This window comes from Argentina silus (assembly GCF_951799395.1).
Source record: "Argentina silus genome assembly, chromosome: 6".
NCBI classification, from domain to species: domain Eukaryota; kingdom Metazoa; phylum Chordata; class Actinopteri; order Argentiniformes; family Argentinidae; genus Argentina; species Argentina silus.
The window spans coordinates 20,376,020-20,391,572 of NC_139660.1; the positions used below are offsets into that span (position 1 = coordinate 20,376,020).

At 46.4% G+C, this 15,553-nt stretch overlaps 2 protein-coding genes across 2 annotated transcripts; one reads left to right on the forward strand and one right to left on the reverse strand.

Moving 5' to 3' along the window:
* Positions 1-2,346: 2,346 nt before the first annotated feature.
* Positions 2,347-6,823, reverse strand: vtna (vitronectin a; the record flags this gene model as incomplete). Its single annotated transcript, XM_083672363.1, has 8 exons — positions 2,347-2,468; positions 2,631-3,347; positions 3,831-3,983; positions 4,478-4,634; positions 4,858-4,997; positions 5,321-5,947; positions 6,205-6,324; positions 6,766-6,823. The coding sequence occupies 8 exons, from the start codon at positions 6,821-6,823 to the stop codon at positions 2,347-2,349; spliced, it is 2,094 nt and encodes a 697-aa protein (XP_083528489.1).
* Positions 6,824-8,648: 1,825 nt separating this feature from the next.
* sarm1 (sterile alpha and TIR motif containing 1) lies at positions 8,649-14,415 on the forward strand (the record flags this gene model as incomplete). Its single annotated transcript, XM_083671381.1, has 8 exons — positions 8,649-9,106; positions 9,280-9,898; positions 10,388-10,600; positions 10,776-10,867; positions 11,190-11,516; positions 11,673-11,862; positions 13,947-14,068; positions 14,269-14,415. The coding sequence occupies 8 exons, from the start codon at positions 8,649-8,651 to the stop codon at positions 14,396-14,398; spliced, it is 2,151 nt and encodes a 716-aa protein (XP_083527507.1). The 3' UTR covers positions 14,399-14,415.
* Positions 14,416-15,553: the final 1,138 nt, after the last annotated feature.

Sequence of the window (15,553 nt, forward strand, 5' to 3'; positions counted from 1 at the left end):
GCTTCTGGCCCCATCTTCCACCTCTGTTGGCCGAGTGAGCTCAGTCACGGCTCTTCTCTGTCTTGGTGCCCGGGTGATTGATGAGCTCTTCTCTGTCTTGGTGCCCCGGTGATTGATGAGCTTCCCAACACTGTTAGGACGGCAGAGTCACTACCTACCTTCTGCCGTAGGCTAAAAACCTGTCTCTTTCGGGTACACCTGGGCTCTTCCTCCTCAGACCTCTCCACCCCCTAACACCCTACATTACCAGTAAACAAACAAAACAAAAGCACTGTGACTGCCATTGGCACTTTTTCACTTGTTGCACTTATCAATGGGAGAGGGAGAGAGAGATTGGCAGGCAAACATTGCCCCATTGTGTCCACCTCATCCTGAACTTGGCAACATATTCCATCATGCATATTTGATATCAAAAGGCTGTTTGATATGTTTACAGAGGAAAGACATTTGTCTGCTCTGGCTACTTGGGTCTGAATGGCGACTGAGGAATGCTGGGTGGAGTTCTCATGGGCAACCTCACACAGTATTTTCAGACACAAGACTTTGCAGTGACAAGCAACCTTCTCCATAACCCTCTATTGTCCACGCTTCAAACACTGAGACAGGTGACTAAAACTGATCCACTCAGATTAATCATGAGGGTTTTGTGCTCTGGCTGGGTGAGAATCTGTCTTCTCTCCGTCATGTTTGATTACCTACCATCCACAGTGGATGTTGTGGTTATTGTGAAGGAAATTTACGAATGTATCCTTAGATTACCTTAATATCTGTAAGAAAAGAAGAAAAACAACTCCTAATATGGTAATGTGACAAACAGGCAAGTTCCTATCTGAACACAGATGTAAATCCACAAGGCCAGTTTTCAAGACCGTACTCCCTGTTCTCTGCACCAAATGTACTAATGCTTTGTATGCACTTCCCTTATCGAGTATGTATTAATATCTCTGAGTTAGTGATACTGTTTCTCTCCGAGAATTTATTAAACGCGGTTTGATTTCCACCACAGTTGTCATTGAGGTAGAGGCAGACACAAGGCAACGGAACACATAACTGTTCTCAACAAGATGAAAGACAAATAGGTGAAATTAAGTTATTAAGTTACATGACGAGCAAGTCGGAAGTGAGAGTACGTTGGCGTGATTGACTGCTACTTCTCTGCCTGAGTTTGTTTTGTTTGTTTCTTTAACTTGGATTAAAAACCTGCCTTGAGCTCTACCTCGATCTCCATGTACTGCTTGTCTATTTGATGACCTGTGTGAACCTATGGCCCTTCAATCCCTCCCATCCCCTCTACCCAGCTCACTTGAGGATGCAGTCTCACTGTACGACGGCTTTCTCAACAGAACCCTGAATGAGCTGGCCCCTCTCAAGACCAGGGTAGTCTCATTCAAGCTCACCGCCCCCTTGTACGCCGAAGAACTGCGCTCTTTGAAGATGGCTGGCCGACGTCTGGAGTGGCAACGCAAAAAGTCTGGATTAGTTATCCATGCCCAAATGTACGACCACCGCATTGTTGTTTCAAGAGAGGCATCCCTCCAACTATTACTTTGATATCATCAAGACAGGGGTCTTAAGATAAAGTTGACATGTCTTTTCACCTTGTTTGGGTAGTCAGTATTATTGTATTTATAATAAGGTAATAATAATAATAATAATTGTAATTGTAATCATTCTTTTTTTTTTTAACCAGGCCTACAATGTAACAATGTAATGTTTAAAGTGTCAGCTATCAGGTATCTGAACAGACAACAATAGCAGCTACAACAATCATTTTAGCCTGTCATTCAAAAGGTATCTGAGCTTTGACTCAGCTTATAGTCTGTCCCATGGTGGCTGATACACACCTGGTAACAGAATACTGAGGTAGTCATACTGCTGTTGTTGAAATTCTGTCAAATACTCTAGACAGCTGGGTCAACTAACAAAGTGGAGGATTGCATTGACACAGTTCATAGAGTATACATAACAGTGGAGGTAGATAGATGTAATATATGGAATGGAATGAGGAATGGTATCAAACACATCTGTTTGATACCATTCCTTATTCCATTCCATGCATTAGAGTGAGCCTGTCCTCTGATTTCTTCCTCCACCAGCCTCCCCTGATAGACACCCACCTCTTGAACTTTGCCCAGGATCAGGTGGGCTGGGCCTTTGTTGATCAGTTTGAAGAACTCTGTTGCTGTGTACCTCAGGGAGCCAAAGACAGGCCTCATTTGGATTTCCCATCGTCAGTTGGGTTGCTGTCATCATCAACATTTAAATTGTCTCCCCTAATGACAAGCGAGTCTTTGATATTAATTTCCATTTTATGTGAATTTAATATAACATTCATGAACAACAAAACTATTTCTTTTCTGCAGGTGAAGCCTCAGGGCAGCCAAGCCAGTACCTTCCGATGGATCTTGGATAGGGAGGATTTGCATAGTCAACTTTCTTGGTCTTTAAATCCACTCGATAGTATTTATCTGCCAAACAGAGAAAACAAAGTAGCAGGATCATACAAGCTCTTTCCCGCAGCCAACCTGGAATGATACCATATAATGTGATTGCGACAACGTGAGCTGATGTTGTTAGTGTGAGCTCATCATACTCTGTGTGAGTGATTTACACTTCGATATGGTATTTACCTCCCTTGAAGAAGTAAATGCTCTGCACGGGCTGGCCCTTGCGTACCAACTCCCAGTAGGCCCTGTCTGCAGAGTTGTGTCTGGAGTCGTAGTTGTCACCGTCGTACTGTCTGCGGTCGTTGTCTCTGTCCCTGTCCCTCCGTCTGTCCTGGTCTCTGTCCTGGTCTCTCCGTCTGTCCTGGTCCCTATCCTGATCCTGCCGGTTCCCCCAGCTGCTCAAACCTCGGCCCATCCTCTCCTCCATCTCCCTCATTCTCTCCTCCATCTCTCTCCTTTTCTCCTCCATGGCCATCCCTCTCTCTGCGAACCCCTGGCCCATGGCCATCCCTCTCTCTGCGAACCCCTGGCCCATGGCCATCCCTCTCTCTGCGAACCCCTGGCCCATGGCCATCCCTCTTTCGGCGAACCCTTGGCCCACCCCCATCCCCCGCTCCACCATGGACTCCCAGAACGGAGAACGGTTTTGTCTGCGGCGCCCCTGCTGTTGGTCCGACTGCTGTCCGTACTGTTGTCCGTACTGTTGTCCATACTGTCCCCATTGTTGATCCCATCTCTGTTCGGGTCTGTAGTTCCCACCTGGGTGCCTGCTGTCGGTAGTGTCTGGTGTGGGACTCCGGGGGGCAATGTAGAGTCTGCCAGCCATGACAGCGTCCACGGGAGACTTGATGCCCACCCAGTCCTTGTTGATGAAATGGTGCTTGGGGTGGTGGTTGGGGGCTGAGGCAGGGAGAGGACAATGAAGAGATTCAGAGGGTGGACCAATCACTTCAAACACATATTTGCGCACATGCTCACACACACACATGCGCACACACACACACACACATGCTCACACACACACACACACACCATTTAGCTGATGCTATTACCCAAAGCGAATTACATTGCATGTTCTGTTTACACACACACACGCTCACACATGCTCACACACACTTTTTAAAAATTATTATTACATTTGAGCTTTCATTTAACATGCATTACTCTTTACTTTTCTGCACTGAGTCAATAAAGTTTGATTTGATTGATGACACTGGCACAGCCACTGGCACAGTAAACTAAAGCATGATTTATTGTAAAATATGAACATTGAAAGCTTTATAGAGTCAACCCTCCCACACACACACACACACACACACACACACACACACACACACACACACACACACACACACACACACACAATATGTCAGGGAGTCTTACCACCTCCGAAGAGCTTGCTGAAGAACTCCTCATAGTTATTGTAGTACATGTCAGTGTAACGTTTGAAGAGGGTGGAGGGGGACCGCTCTGACATACCAATACACTCCTCATGGGAAGGCTGGTGCTTGAACGCATATTGGTAGTACTGGTCACCTGAAGGAACAATACTCATATTGGTAGTACTGGTCACCTGAAGGAACAATACTCATATTGGTAGTACTGGTCACCTGAAAAATCAATACATGCACTATATACTGTATCTTATCGTAGATACATGTTATTAACTTTATTGGGTGTTTATCCTTGTTTATCAATGTACTGTACTGTATGTTCTGGCTGTGTAATAGAGAGGCTGGTGGAGATACTAATGCATGGAATGGAATGAGGAATGGTATCAAACACCTGTGAATGCTTTCAAACACCTGCGAATGCTTTCAAACACCTGTATTTGATACCATTCCTCATTCTGTTCCATGCATTGCAATGAGCCCGTCCTTCTGATTTCTACCCACACCAGCCTCCCCTGCTGTGTATGCAATTCTGTACTGTGATATAAATCCAACTAATCAATCAAGCAACTGCTTGGTGCTTGGGTTTGTAGTGACTTTCATTTGAGTGATATTGTTAATTTCAGACATAGCCAGAACCTTTAAAGAAGTACACATTCTCTTGGCCATGGTGGCTGTGGGAAGGGGTGGCAAAGGCTCCATCCAGGTCATCCGGAACCTTCTCAAAGCCCACCGAGATATCCCTAGGGTAGTCCTCATCCAGGATGCCATCCTCAAACCTCCAATACTTGTTTCGCTAGGGAGGGAGTTCCAATGAACACATCTGTTAGTTTGTTGACTGTATTATATCCCCTTCAAGGGATAGTTCACTTTTTTTGTCAGATGGTTCCTTACCCTGAAAGTAGTCAATGGGCTAAGAAATGGAAGGCATGAACAGCATTTTACAAATATGGTTATCATCATCATCATTAGCAGTAATTCATGAGTAAACTGTCTGTTACTGTAGATATTTGATTCACCTTGAAGATGTACGTCTTGCCCTGGCAGTTGACGCGTGTGAAGGCAGCATCGATGGGCCCTTTGATGCCCCAGACGTCCTGGATGAGTTTGGGGTAGCCAGGCAGAACCGACTTGTCATCCATTTCAAAGAAGTACTCCCCTAAGAGACCACAGACAACACTAAGCCTGTGTTTTATACTGTAGGTCCCCACTACACTAACATTAAGCAACTGTCATAAAACCCCATAACAAATGCAATTTCTAACTCATTTGGCAAGCTAAGAACACCTCCTATTAGTACTTTACCGTTTTACACGTCAGATGATACAACACACTGACATCTCCCTAAGTTCATTGACACAAGTGAAAACAAGTGAAAGGTTTCAAATCGAACCACAGATATGATATGGTGTCTTTCTACCTTATAAACAGCCTCTCCTGGTCTTAGCCACCCATCCACCCACCCACCCACCCCTGGCTCACCTCTGAAGGCGTAGATGGAGCCATTTTTTAGCTGCATGAAGGAGTTAAAGGGCCTGCCACTGCAGACCTTTGCGTCAGGGTCTGGGACTGCAGTGGTCGTCACCACCCCCTCAGTGTAAGAACTTGTGACCGGGACTGCCATTGTAACCGGGACTGCCGGTGTGACCAGCACTGTTGTTGTGACCGGGACTACCTGTGGAACTGGGAATTTGGTTGCCTTTGGGGCCGTCTGTGTGACCGGGATTTTGGTTGCATTTACAACTGCTTCTTCCTCTGGTACTTGGACGGAAGGAGTCTCCAGGTCTGAAGCTGCCTCTGTGACTGGGACTGCCTCTGTGACCGGGACTGCCTCTGTGACCGGGACTGCCTCTGTGACCGGGACTGCCTCTGTTATTGGGATTCCGATTGCATTTACAACTGCCTCTTCCTCTGGTACTTGGATTTGAGGACCATCCGGATATGAGGCTGCTGTAGGGGTCGGTCTGGAGGAAGGGGTTCCTGGGCGCATGGTCCTACGTTGGAGGCTTGGGGTGGAGGTACCAGGTATGGAAGGGGAGGTGCGTGGGGCGGGGGTGCTGTCTAACAGCTCGTAATCATCCTCCGCAAAGACAAACGTATCCCCGCGTGCTGGGGGGAGGAGAAGTGACATCGGATCAATGGTGCAATAACTGAGAAGCACGTAATCTCATTATTGGAGTCACAATAATATATGAGCATTCTAAGTTGTGTATTATCTCTGAGGTGTTATGTAGAGATAAGAGGCTTATTGTAATGCATGGAGCGGAATGAGGAATGGTATCAAACACGTGTGTTATAATGATACCATTCCTCATTCCATTCCTTGCAATACAATGTGCCCGTCCTCCTGTTTCTACCTGTCTTACTTGTCATGCGACAGCTGGTCTCGTAGTCGGAGCAGCAGCTCCTGTAGTATCTACACATGGAGTCACACTGACACTTCTTCTCAGAGTCAAAGCCATTCTCACAGCGGCCCAGGCAGGACTCTGAGACATACAGACAGCAGGACACACATCAGGGCACATCAGTATTTATTTAGTATCTTGTTTTATCTATATAATTGATTTATCCTTGATTTCTCCAGGTACTATTGAGAGAGAAACCTCTTTGAATGTAAATTCTTATTCAGCTTCCATGGTTTTCAACACAACACAACAAGACACATCACACGTTATCGGTTGGAAGGAATTTATGAATAATAAGTGGAGAATGCAGGGGTTTTTTTGCAGGTTTTTTTCCCTCCATTAAAATGTATGCTCTTGTAATCCAGCACCAATCCTTTTACTCAACCTGAGATATTGCTTCGTGCCCCATTCCTTGATTCATATCACTTGACCCCAAAGTTATGGCCCAAGTTTAACAGTCAACCACTACACAACAACTAAATTCAACCACTAAAACAACCTATTAAATGATTATCCACTTACCCTCCACAGCCCACGCAGCAGCTAGCATGGCCAGCAGCAGGACCACCCCTATTCTCATGCTGTCTGCCTGGGGTTGAGAGTGCTAGTAGGGGGATGCACTAGCAGAGCTGGTGAGCACTGTGCTGCTAATCAGTGGCTACCCGTGTCATTCACCCCCTCTTCATGTTTACTCAAACCTTGTTTTTGCTGAAGCAATCATTGTGTACACACACATAGACACACACACAGGCACAGGCACACACACACACACACACACACACACACCATTACCGACATTACTGAGGTCACATATTTCCATTGCAACCAGGGGTATTGAGAAAGACTATTGTAAACTAACTGAGTTCTCATTTGTGATTCAGGTCAACCATGCTGGACAGTGACAGGAGATAGTGTGCTGCTGGTGGCAGACCACTATTCAGACCACTATTCAGACCACTTTGCAGATGCCAGGAAACTTTAATTGGGTTACAGAGCAAACAAACACTGCTGCACACATTTGATTCCTTCTCAACCCTGACCCCATTATCGACATAACTACCGGTAGACAAAGAGTCCACAGTTTAGATAGATTTCCAAGTAAACTACTGGACTGCATGAGAGTCTGTATCAGTGTTGTTTTAGCTGAATAAGATAAAACAATGATACCAATTTAGAATCATATATCCATGCAGGTATATGTGAGGTTTTCATTGAGTATATCATATTATTACAACCTATTTGGCTCATTTGAAAGGCCTGTGTGGTATTCATTTCATCACCTATACAATCCATCACTTTCTGAAAGACGTGAGATGGACAATTCCTTCCTCATTGATCACATGGCACGATCACTACGCTTCAAGACAATAAGAGATGGATTGTATCGATGATGAAATGTATATATACTACACCTGCATTTGTATGTTCCGTAGAGGATCAGGCCTGTCCCACATTATGGATTGTAGTTCTTTATCTATCCACCAGAGAGGGCAGAGTGAATGCGAGGACCACCTATTGCCGCTTTGTTGCTGAGGAGGATTTGCTAATCGGGCAATGCTGGAGAATCCATCTCTGAGGCCCATGGGCGGTCCTAACTCGGAAGATGCTTGATGATGCTTCGAAAGGGTTGACGACGAGAAGAGTGTCTATTTTAAGAATAAGGAAATACATGTGTTTGCACGGATAAAGGATCGTCATACGTTACAATAGTGTCAACTTGTGTGAAAAGAGATATCAGGAGGAGCATGTGACAAACAGAACCTCTTTGTCTGGATAACCTCAATTAATTGCAAGCGAGAGACAGACAACAACTCAGCTGTTTATATTTCTCCACTCCTCCGGATAACACACATTCCGTGTGTAATGGCTTGAGACGACTGTTTTTTTTTTGTTTTTTTTTCGACATCCGCAGAGGCGATCCATCATCTCACATTGGACGCATGAACAATTGTTTAGTATCGGGTGACAGGTTATTCGAAGTAGTGGTAATCATTTCAACCAAATAGGCCTTGTGCGAAATTTAAGAGAAACGCATGAGGAGAGAATACGTGTCGAGAACACGGATGCAAGCATAGTGTGACGGCTTGGTTATGAGGGGCGAGGTGTAAGTCTTTATCCTCTTATTTTCAAAGATGACATCAGTGGGAGATGATACAATTTTGTGAAAGCTGTCACTTTTAGGCTCTAGCTTAGCACAATAGTAGCCAGTCGATAGGATAATAGTGACTGTACCAATAGGACAACACCCTTGGGTTTGTTTGTGTTTATTGTTTATGTAGCACAATTTGAAGGAGAATATTTCATCCGGGGAGTTTGCCTATACACGTTTATCCCCTTGGAAATTTAGGATTTATTGATCAGGGCCTGCGACAAGCCCTCTTGCCCCTATCAAATTTAGTCGGTAGATGCTCTTATCTCTAACCGTTTTCCTCTGGAGGCTGTATCGATATTTGTCCATGTTCAGCACCGAGAGACTCACGGTCCCGGAGTATGTCAGCCGTCTCCAGACCCGGAGGACCGGCTCCTCCGAGCCAAAGGCGGTCTCGCCGGGTGTTAACGCCGACGTCCAGGCGGTTTTGGATACCTCACTCCCGGCGCTGCGCTCCGCTATCAAGACATTAAAATCAGCCAAAGATACATCGGATTTGGACGAGACCCGCAGGGCCATCGCAGAGACATTCCAGTTAGTGGAGGAGGCCTGGGTCTTACCCGGAGTTGGCCGTAAGGTCGCCGAGGAGATATGCAACAGAATACGACTAGATGGGGGGCTCGAACTTCTCTTGCAGCTCCTTCTGACACCAGCTGTGGAGATCACCTACGAGTCGGCCAAGCTCCTGGAGCAGATACTAGTCTCAGAGAACAGGTGTGTAGGTAGTAGGCCAAGTAGGCCTTATAGCGAGACTTTTCAAATCACAACCTTGTGGGTAGGCCTATAGGCATAGTCTGAAGTCTCCGTTGGTTAATTCCAAGGTTAAAGTTGTTGCTTTAGTCGTTTTTTTTACTCTATCTTTACCGACTTTATCCATCTCCTTCCAGAGACTACGTGGCGCGCATGGGGCTCGGAGTGATCCTCAACCTGACGCGGGAACAGGAGGACGCCCAACTCGCACGCAGCGTCTCGGGCATCCTGGAGCACATGTTCAAACACACGGAGGAGACGTCGTCCCAGCTCATCGCCAACGGGGCGCTGGACGCTCTTCTCTTCTGGTGCCGAGGCACCGACCCCACGGTGCTCCGCCACTGCGCCGTGGCCCTGGCCAACTGCGCCATGTATGGCGGACACGGCTGCCAGCGGTTAATGATCGAAAAGCAGGCCGCCGAGTGGCTCTTCCCGTTGGCCTTCTCCAAAGAAGACGAGCAGATTCGCTTCCACGCCTGCCTGGCCGTAGCGGTGTTGGCTGCGAACCGAGAAATTGAGAAAGAGGTGGTGAAGTCCGGAACGCTGGAGCTGGTGGAGCCGTTCATCGCGTCGCTGGACCCGGACGAGTTTGCCCGTAACCTGTTGGACAGTGCAGACAGCATGCAGGGACGCACGGCCGCCGACCTCCAGCAGCTCATGCCCCTACTTGATGGGGCTAGGCTGGAGGGGAAGTGCATCGCTGCCTTCTACTTGTGCGTGGAGACCAGCATCAAGTCCCGCCAGCGCAACACCAAGGTCAGTCCAACATATTTATGATCATGAGCAATACTATTTGGAGAAGGAGTTTCTCCATCAAAGGTTAATGGTCTTTAGGTCACTATGCCTGGTCCTGGCTAGATACATGGTGAGCAGGCTTTTCTTCCAGCCAAGCATGAACACATTCACATGAGTTGATTATCTCAACTCCAGGGTTGGTTGGTGACTGTTTAGACTGGAAAAACAAATCAAGGTTGTTTAGCAACTGGGCAACCCTCTGTTGATGACATCATAATTTCATGCTTCCTTATTGTCGTTTAATGGGTACCGGGGGAGGCTGGTGGAGGTAGGAATCGGAGGATGAGGCTCATTGTAATGAATGGAATGGAATGAGGAATGGTATCGTTTGATGCCATTCCTCATTCCATTCCATGCATTTACAATGAGCCTCGTCCTCCAATTCCTACCTCCCCTGATGGGTACACAGCTGAATGTCCCTCCCCTCCTCCATCCCTCTGCTATCCTTAGATATTCCAGGAGATCGGTGCGGTGCAGAGCCTGAAGAAGATAGTCATGTACTCCAGAAACGGGACGACCTGTGCCCTTGCCAAGCGGGCGTTGGCTGTGATGGGCGAGGAGGTGCCAAGGCGTATCCTGCCGTCCGTGCCCAACTGGAAGAGCGGAGAGGTGCATACCTGGTTGCAGCAGATAGGCTTTAGTGCCTACAGCGAGCGTTTCCAGGTGTGTGTGTGTGTGTGTGTGCGTGCACGAGTATGCACATAACACACAACTGACTATGGACAGAATTCTGCTAGGCGTCTGGTAACGTAGGTCAACATTTGATTTTTATAACTGTTAAGTTAGGATAGAAAACTATTTTTCTTTTAACCTCTCTCCCTTATTCTCTATCATCAAGGAGCTGCAGGTGGATGGAGATCTTCTGCTGAACATCACAGACCAGGACTTGTGCAGTGACCTGGGCATAACTGCAGGACTCACTCGCAAGAGGTCATTGTTAGAATCAAATAAGGGGTCAAGGGCCATAGTAATGGGAGAAATGTTCCTTTCTATAAACTGTGAACAGCCAAATTCATATGGGATGTCAACGGCATTGGTGACCCACTGGCGAATGACAAAGTGCCTATGTAGTAACACTAACCCTAAGCCCAAACTTGGAAAGCTTACAGTGAATCCTCATACGCATGCATACACGCACACAAGCACCCACACACACACACACACACGCACACACGCACACACACACACACACACCACCTTATCTTGTGTTCACATTGAATCCTCTTCTATCACTTTGTCCTCCAAACCCCAGGTTCCTCCGCGATCTCCGCGTGCTGAAGACCTACGCCAACTACTCCACCTGTGACCCCAACAACATGGCCGACTGGCTGGGCGAGGTGGACCCGCGCTTCCGCCAGTACACCTACGGCCTGGTCCAGTCGGGCGTCGACCGCAAGAACGTCCTGAGCCTCACGGACCAGCAGCTGCAGTCTGACTGTGGCATAGAGAACGGTGTCCACCGCGCCAAGATCCTGGCGGCCACGCGCCGCCCCCTCCAGCCCTGCCTCACGGACGCCCAGCCTCCAGGGCCCGATGTGTTCATCAGCTACCGCAGGACCACCGGCTCTCAGCTGGCCAGGTTAGGAGAGACGGGGAGTAGTTAGGGGTTGGGGGAGGGGGGAGAACCTTTTTTGCAGATGTCATGGTGCCCTCCATCGTCCTGGAGGCATTGGTCTCAGTTCTTCTTCTCTCTTTTGTCTGTCCCCCCCCTCCCTCCCTCCCCTCCCCCCCCCAGCCTACTGAAGGTGCACCTGCAAGTGCGAGGCTTCAGCGTCTTCATCGACGTGGAGAAGCTGGAGGCGGGCAAGTTCGAGGACAAGCTGACACAGAGCGTGCAGCGCGCACGCAACTTCATCCTGGTGCTGTCTGCCAACGCACTCGATAAATGCATGGGGGACACAGGCATGAAGGACTGGGTACACAAGGTCCGTATTTCAAATGCCGTGAAAATAAATGTGTGTAACACTTTGTTGTTGTTTGAATTACAGATTACACCTTTAACATTGCAGTAAGATGCCCCTACGCCTGTGTAGTAACACTGTAATTACTGTTGTAACAACAATGTCCTTACATGTTTTTACATAGTTATTAGTCATTAGGTAACAACAATGATAAGAACAGTCCTTATTCCACTGGTGTAATAACATAAACGGCTCAACTCCATAACAATGCAATAATAACACAATTACCAATGTACAATGTTAGTACTAGAGTAAAAGTTAATGCACAGGTATAGGAGCAATTCCATTTAACGTGTGTCCTGAAGAGCACTTACAGCCTGATCTTAAACCCACAGAGAGGTAGCAGCGGCAAAGAACAACATTACAGTTTAGGAAGATCCCGCAAATAACCACAGTAATCCTGTCAACCCTGCCCCTACATGTCTAGACATCCCATCTGGGGAGGCTGGTGGAGGTAGAAATAGGAGGACGGGCTCATTGTAATGCATGGAATGGAATGAGGAATAATGGTATGGTAACGTTCCTCATTCCATTTCATGCATTACAATGAGCTTGTCCTCTAATTTGTACCTCTACTAACCTCCCCTGATGGGGGATTAGAGATATCAGAACATTATAACATTCTAGTTCAGTAGGAATGTCATTATTCATTTATAATCCTGTCACCTCTGCCTTAACCTAGCCGAGACCAGGCTTTCCTGGTCCCGGGGAAATTTGATTATTGAAAATATAGGTTGCTAGCAATGTTAGATGGGTTGATTGGTTAACACTGACTAATTTGCTCTTTTCAAGAGTGACGAAAAAGGGGAGGGGATTTTTAAAAAATCACTTCTGCTCAAAGCCAATCAAAATGAGACCCCTTACAGGCTGCGCTCCATTCAAACCGAATCACCTAATAACAATTTCTCCAGACCTCCACAGTAGGCGTGAGAACAACGTGATGTGGAGGTATGGCTACGTGAGACTACCTCTAACCCAACATGCCTGGACACTGCATGTCTGTGTAGAGAAGACATTCTGTAATGACTGTTGTACTTAGGCAGAGGATTCAAATGCACGACTCGGAGACAAAAACTTAAATCCAAATAAAAAAGTTGTTACTTTCAAAAAAGGTTCGGTACACACGTAGGCAGTCAATGGGTAGGCAGATAATCTAGGAAGAGGGTAGGCAAAGCAGGGTTCGGTACACAGGTAGGCAGTTAAAAAAGGCAGGCAGATAATCCGATAAAGGGTAGGCAAAAAAGCAAAGTCAGAAACACACTCGGAGATTTAAAAAAAAAAACGTATCACTAGGAAATGCTCGGACGTATGACACGAAGGTACAAAGACGAACTGGCACAGAGACAGAGGAACACACAGAGTAAATACACAGGGAAGGATGATGAGGAACAGGTGAAGCCAATCAGGGCGGGGTAGACAATCACACAGGCGGGAAACACACAAGGGCAGGTGGTGAAGTCTCTGAAACGAGAGACAAGGTGAGTAACACAAAAATAAACGGGAAACAATAAATGAATAACATGAAACAAAGACAAACATAAACTAAGAAACAGGACAAGACGTTACACATTCCATGTTTTTGATGGTGTTTTTGAGGAGCAGGGTGTACGTTTTTGGAAATCTGCCAGTTCTGGCCACCACGGCAAAATTCAGTTTGAAGTTCCAAGCAACAACATCCTCCCTAATAATAATATAACCCCCAAAATGGACTTGCAGTGTCGGACATTAGCTGTTGTGTTTATGCATGCACATACGATTCGAAGAGGCAAGCCACCAGAGACAGAAAGGTGAAAATCGGTGAGTCCACTCCCCTAGAACACCCCTGGCCAGTAACAGCATGTTTGAATACAAACCGAGTATCGGGTAGGACACCCCATTTTAGGGAGCGCTTTCGTAGGACCAAAACAGCGTTTGCAAATTAAATATTTCTTTAAAGTGATCTCATTCCCTGATAGCTAACAATTAAACATAGTCATTACAACCATTAGGGAGCTTTAAGAAAGCATGAATGTACTGGACCTTTAATGGAATGATTTCAAATCCTGCAGGAGATAGTCACGGCCCTGGGTGGGAAGAAGAACATAGTACCAGTCACAGACAACTTCATGTGGCCGGACCCCAACTCTCTACCTGAGGACATGAAAACCATCCTCAACTTCAACGGCATCAAGTGAGTCACAGAGAGAGAGAGAGAGGCTGGGTTCGAAATCACAAACTTCACTTTACTTACTGTTATTTAGGTATAGTTTAACATTTACATTTAAGTCATTTAAACAAAGAAAAGTAAATAAACTATACATCAGTCATCGTAAGTAAAACCTTCCATAAGAACAAGTGCCCCCGCCCCCCTCACTTTCTCTCTTAATACAGGTGGTCCCATGAGTATCAGGAAGCCACCATTGAGAAGATCCTGCGCTTTCTCAAGGGCAACCCCAGCCAGGACCAGCCAGACTGCTCAGAGAGCGCCAAGAGGCCCCAGGCGGGGCCTGAGCAGAAATAAGAGGGGCCCTGCGTTTTTCCCTCAGGTCTCGAATGACTGTCAGAAACACCAAACAGCACGCCTGCGCCTCCTTATTGGTCATCGTGTAACCTCCCTCCGCCTTTGTGCATGTGAAGACAGGTTTAACAGGCTGTATTTAGAACGTATGCGTATGAGTCTGAATTACTCTCAACCACTGACCTGATGTAAATAAAACCATTAAGTAAATGGTAATAATACTTAATAGGAGTAGGGTTTTAGCTCTTGTAAATACCATGCCCTATACCTACAGTACTGGGGAGCCTGTACAACTACACTGTAGCAGTGGGAGGCTGGTGGAGGTAGAAATCGGAGGACAGGCTCATTATAATGCATGGAATGGTATCAAACACGTGTGTTTGATACCATTCCTCATTCCGTTCCATACATTACAGTGAGCTCGTCCTCCGATTTCTACCTCCACCAGCCTCCCACTGCTACAGTGTAGTTGTGGTGTCCTCATAGTCTTTCTGTCTTTCTTTCTCTCAGGAAATGAAGTGGCACCCAGCCACTCTGCAAAACATTGCATCCATGAGTGTTGTTAGTTACTAAGTTACTAATTATGTTACCTATTATTTACACTAGCCTCCTACTATTAGCAATAGCCTCATACTATTTTAGGAAGAAGAAAATAGGTCAGTTTTTTTTTTCATGTACCTGTGCAAAGTACTTAGTGTATACTAAAACTGGATGTCTATTTTTTTTCCTCATGGTGCTTAAATTGGATTGTGCATGCTCATTGGTTCATTTCTAAGATGGAGGGGTCGCAAGAGTCGACTGTTGTCCTGATCAGACATGTCCCTCCAGGATGACCTTTGACCCTGGGCGCTGGGCCTAATCCAACAGAGAGATGACTTGTACGGGGCTACATCAGCTATACTCAATATAGACTTACACCCATCTGCTTAGTAACATCGGGAGGTTCACAGAGTACACTTAAACAAGCTTAAGGCAATGAAAAATACCTGTATCAAAGCGTCTTTCTGATGAGGAAACGGATAGACGCTCTATGTAAAAAAAAGAAAAAAGAAAGAAAAAATAGATACAATCAGGCTATAAAACCTTCCCAAAAAATCTGTATTCTACATCCATTGAAGATACCTCTTAAGTTTCCGTCTGTCTGTCAGAATCTCTTGT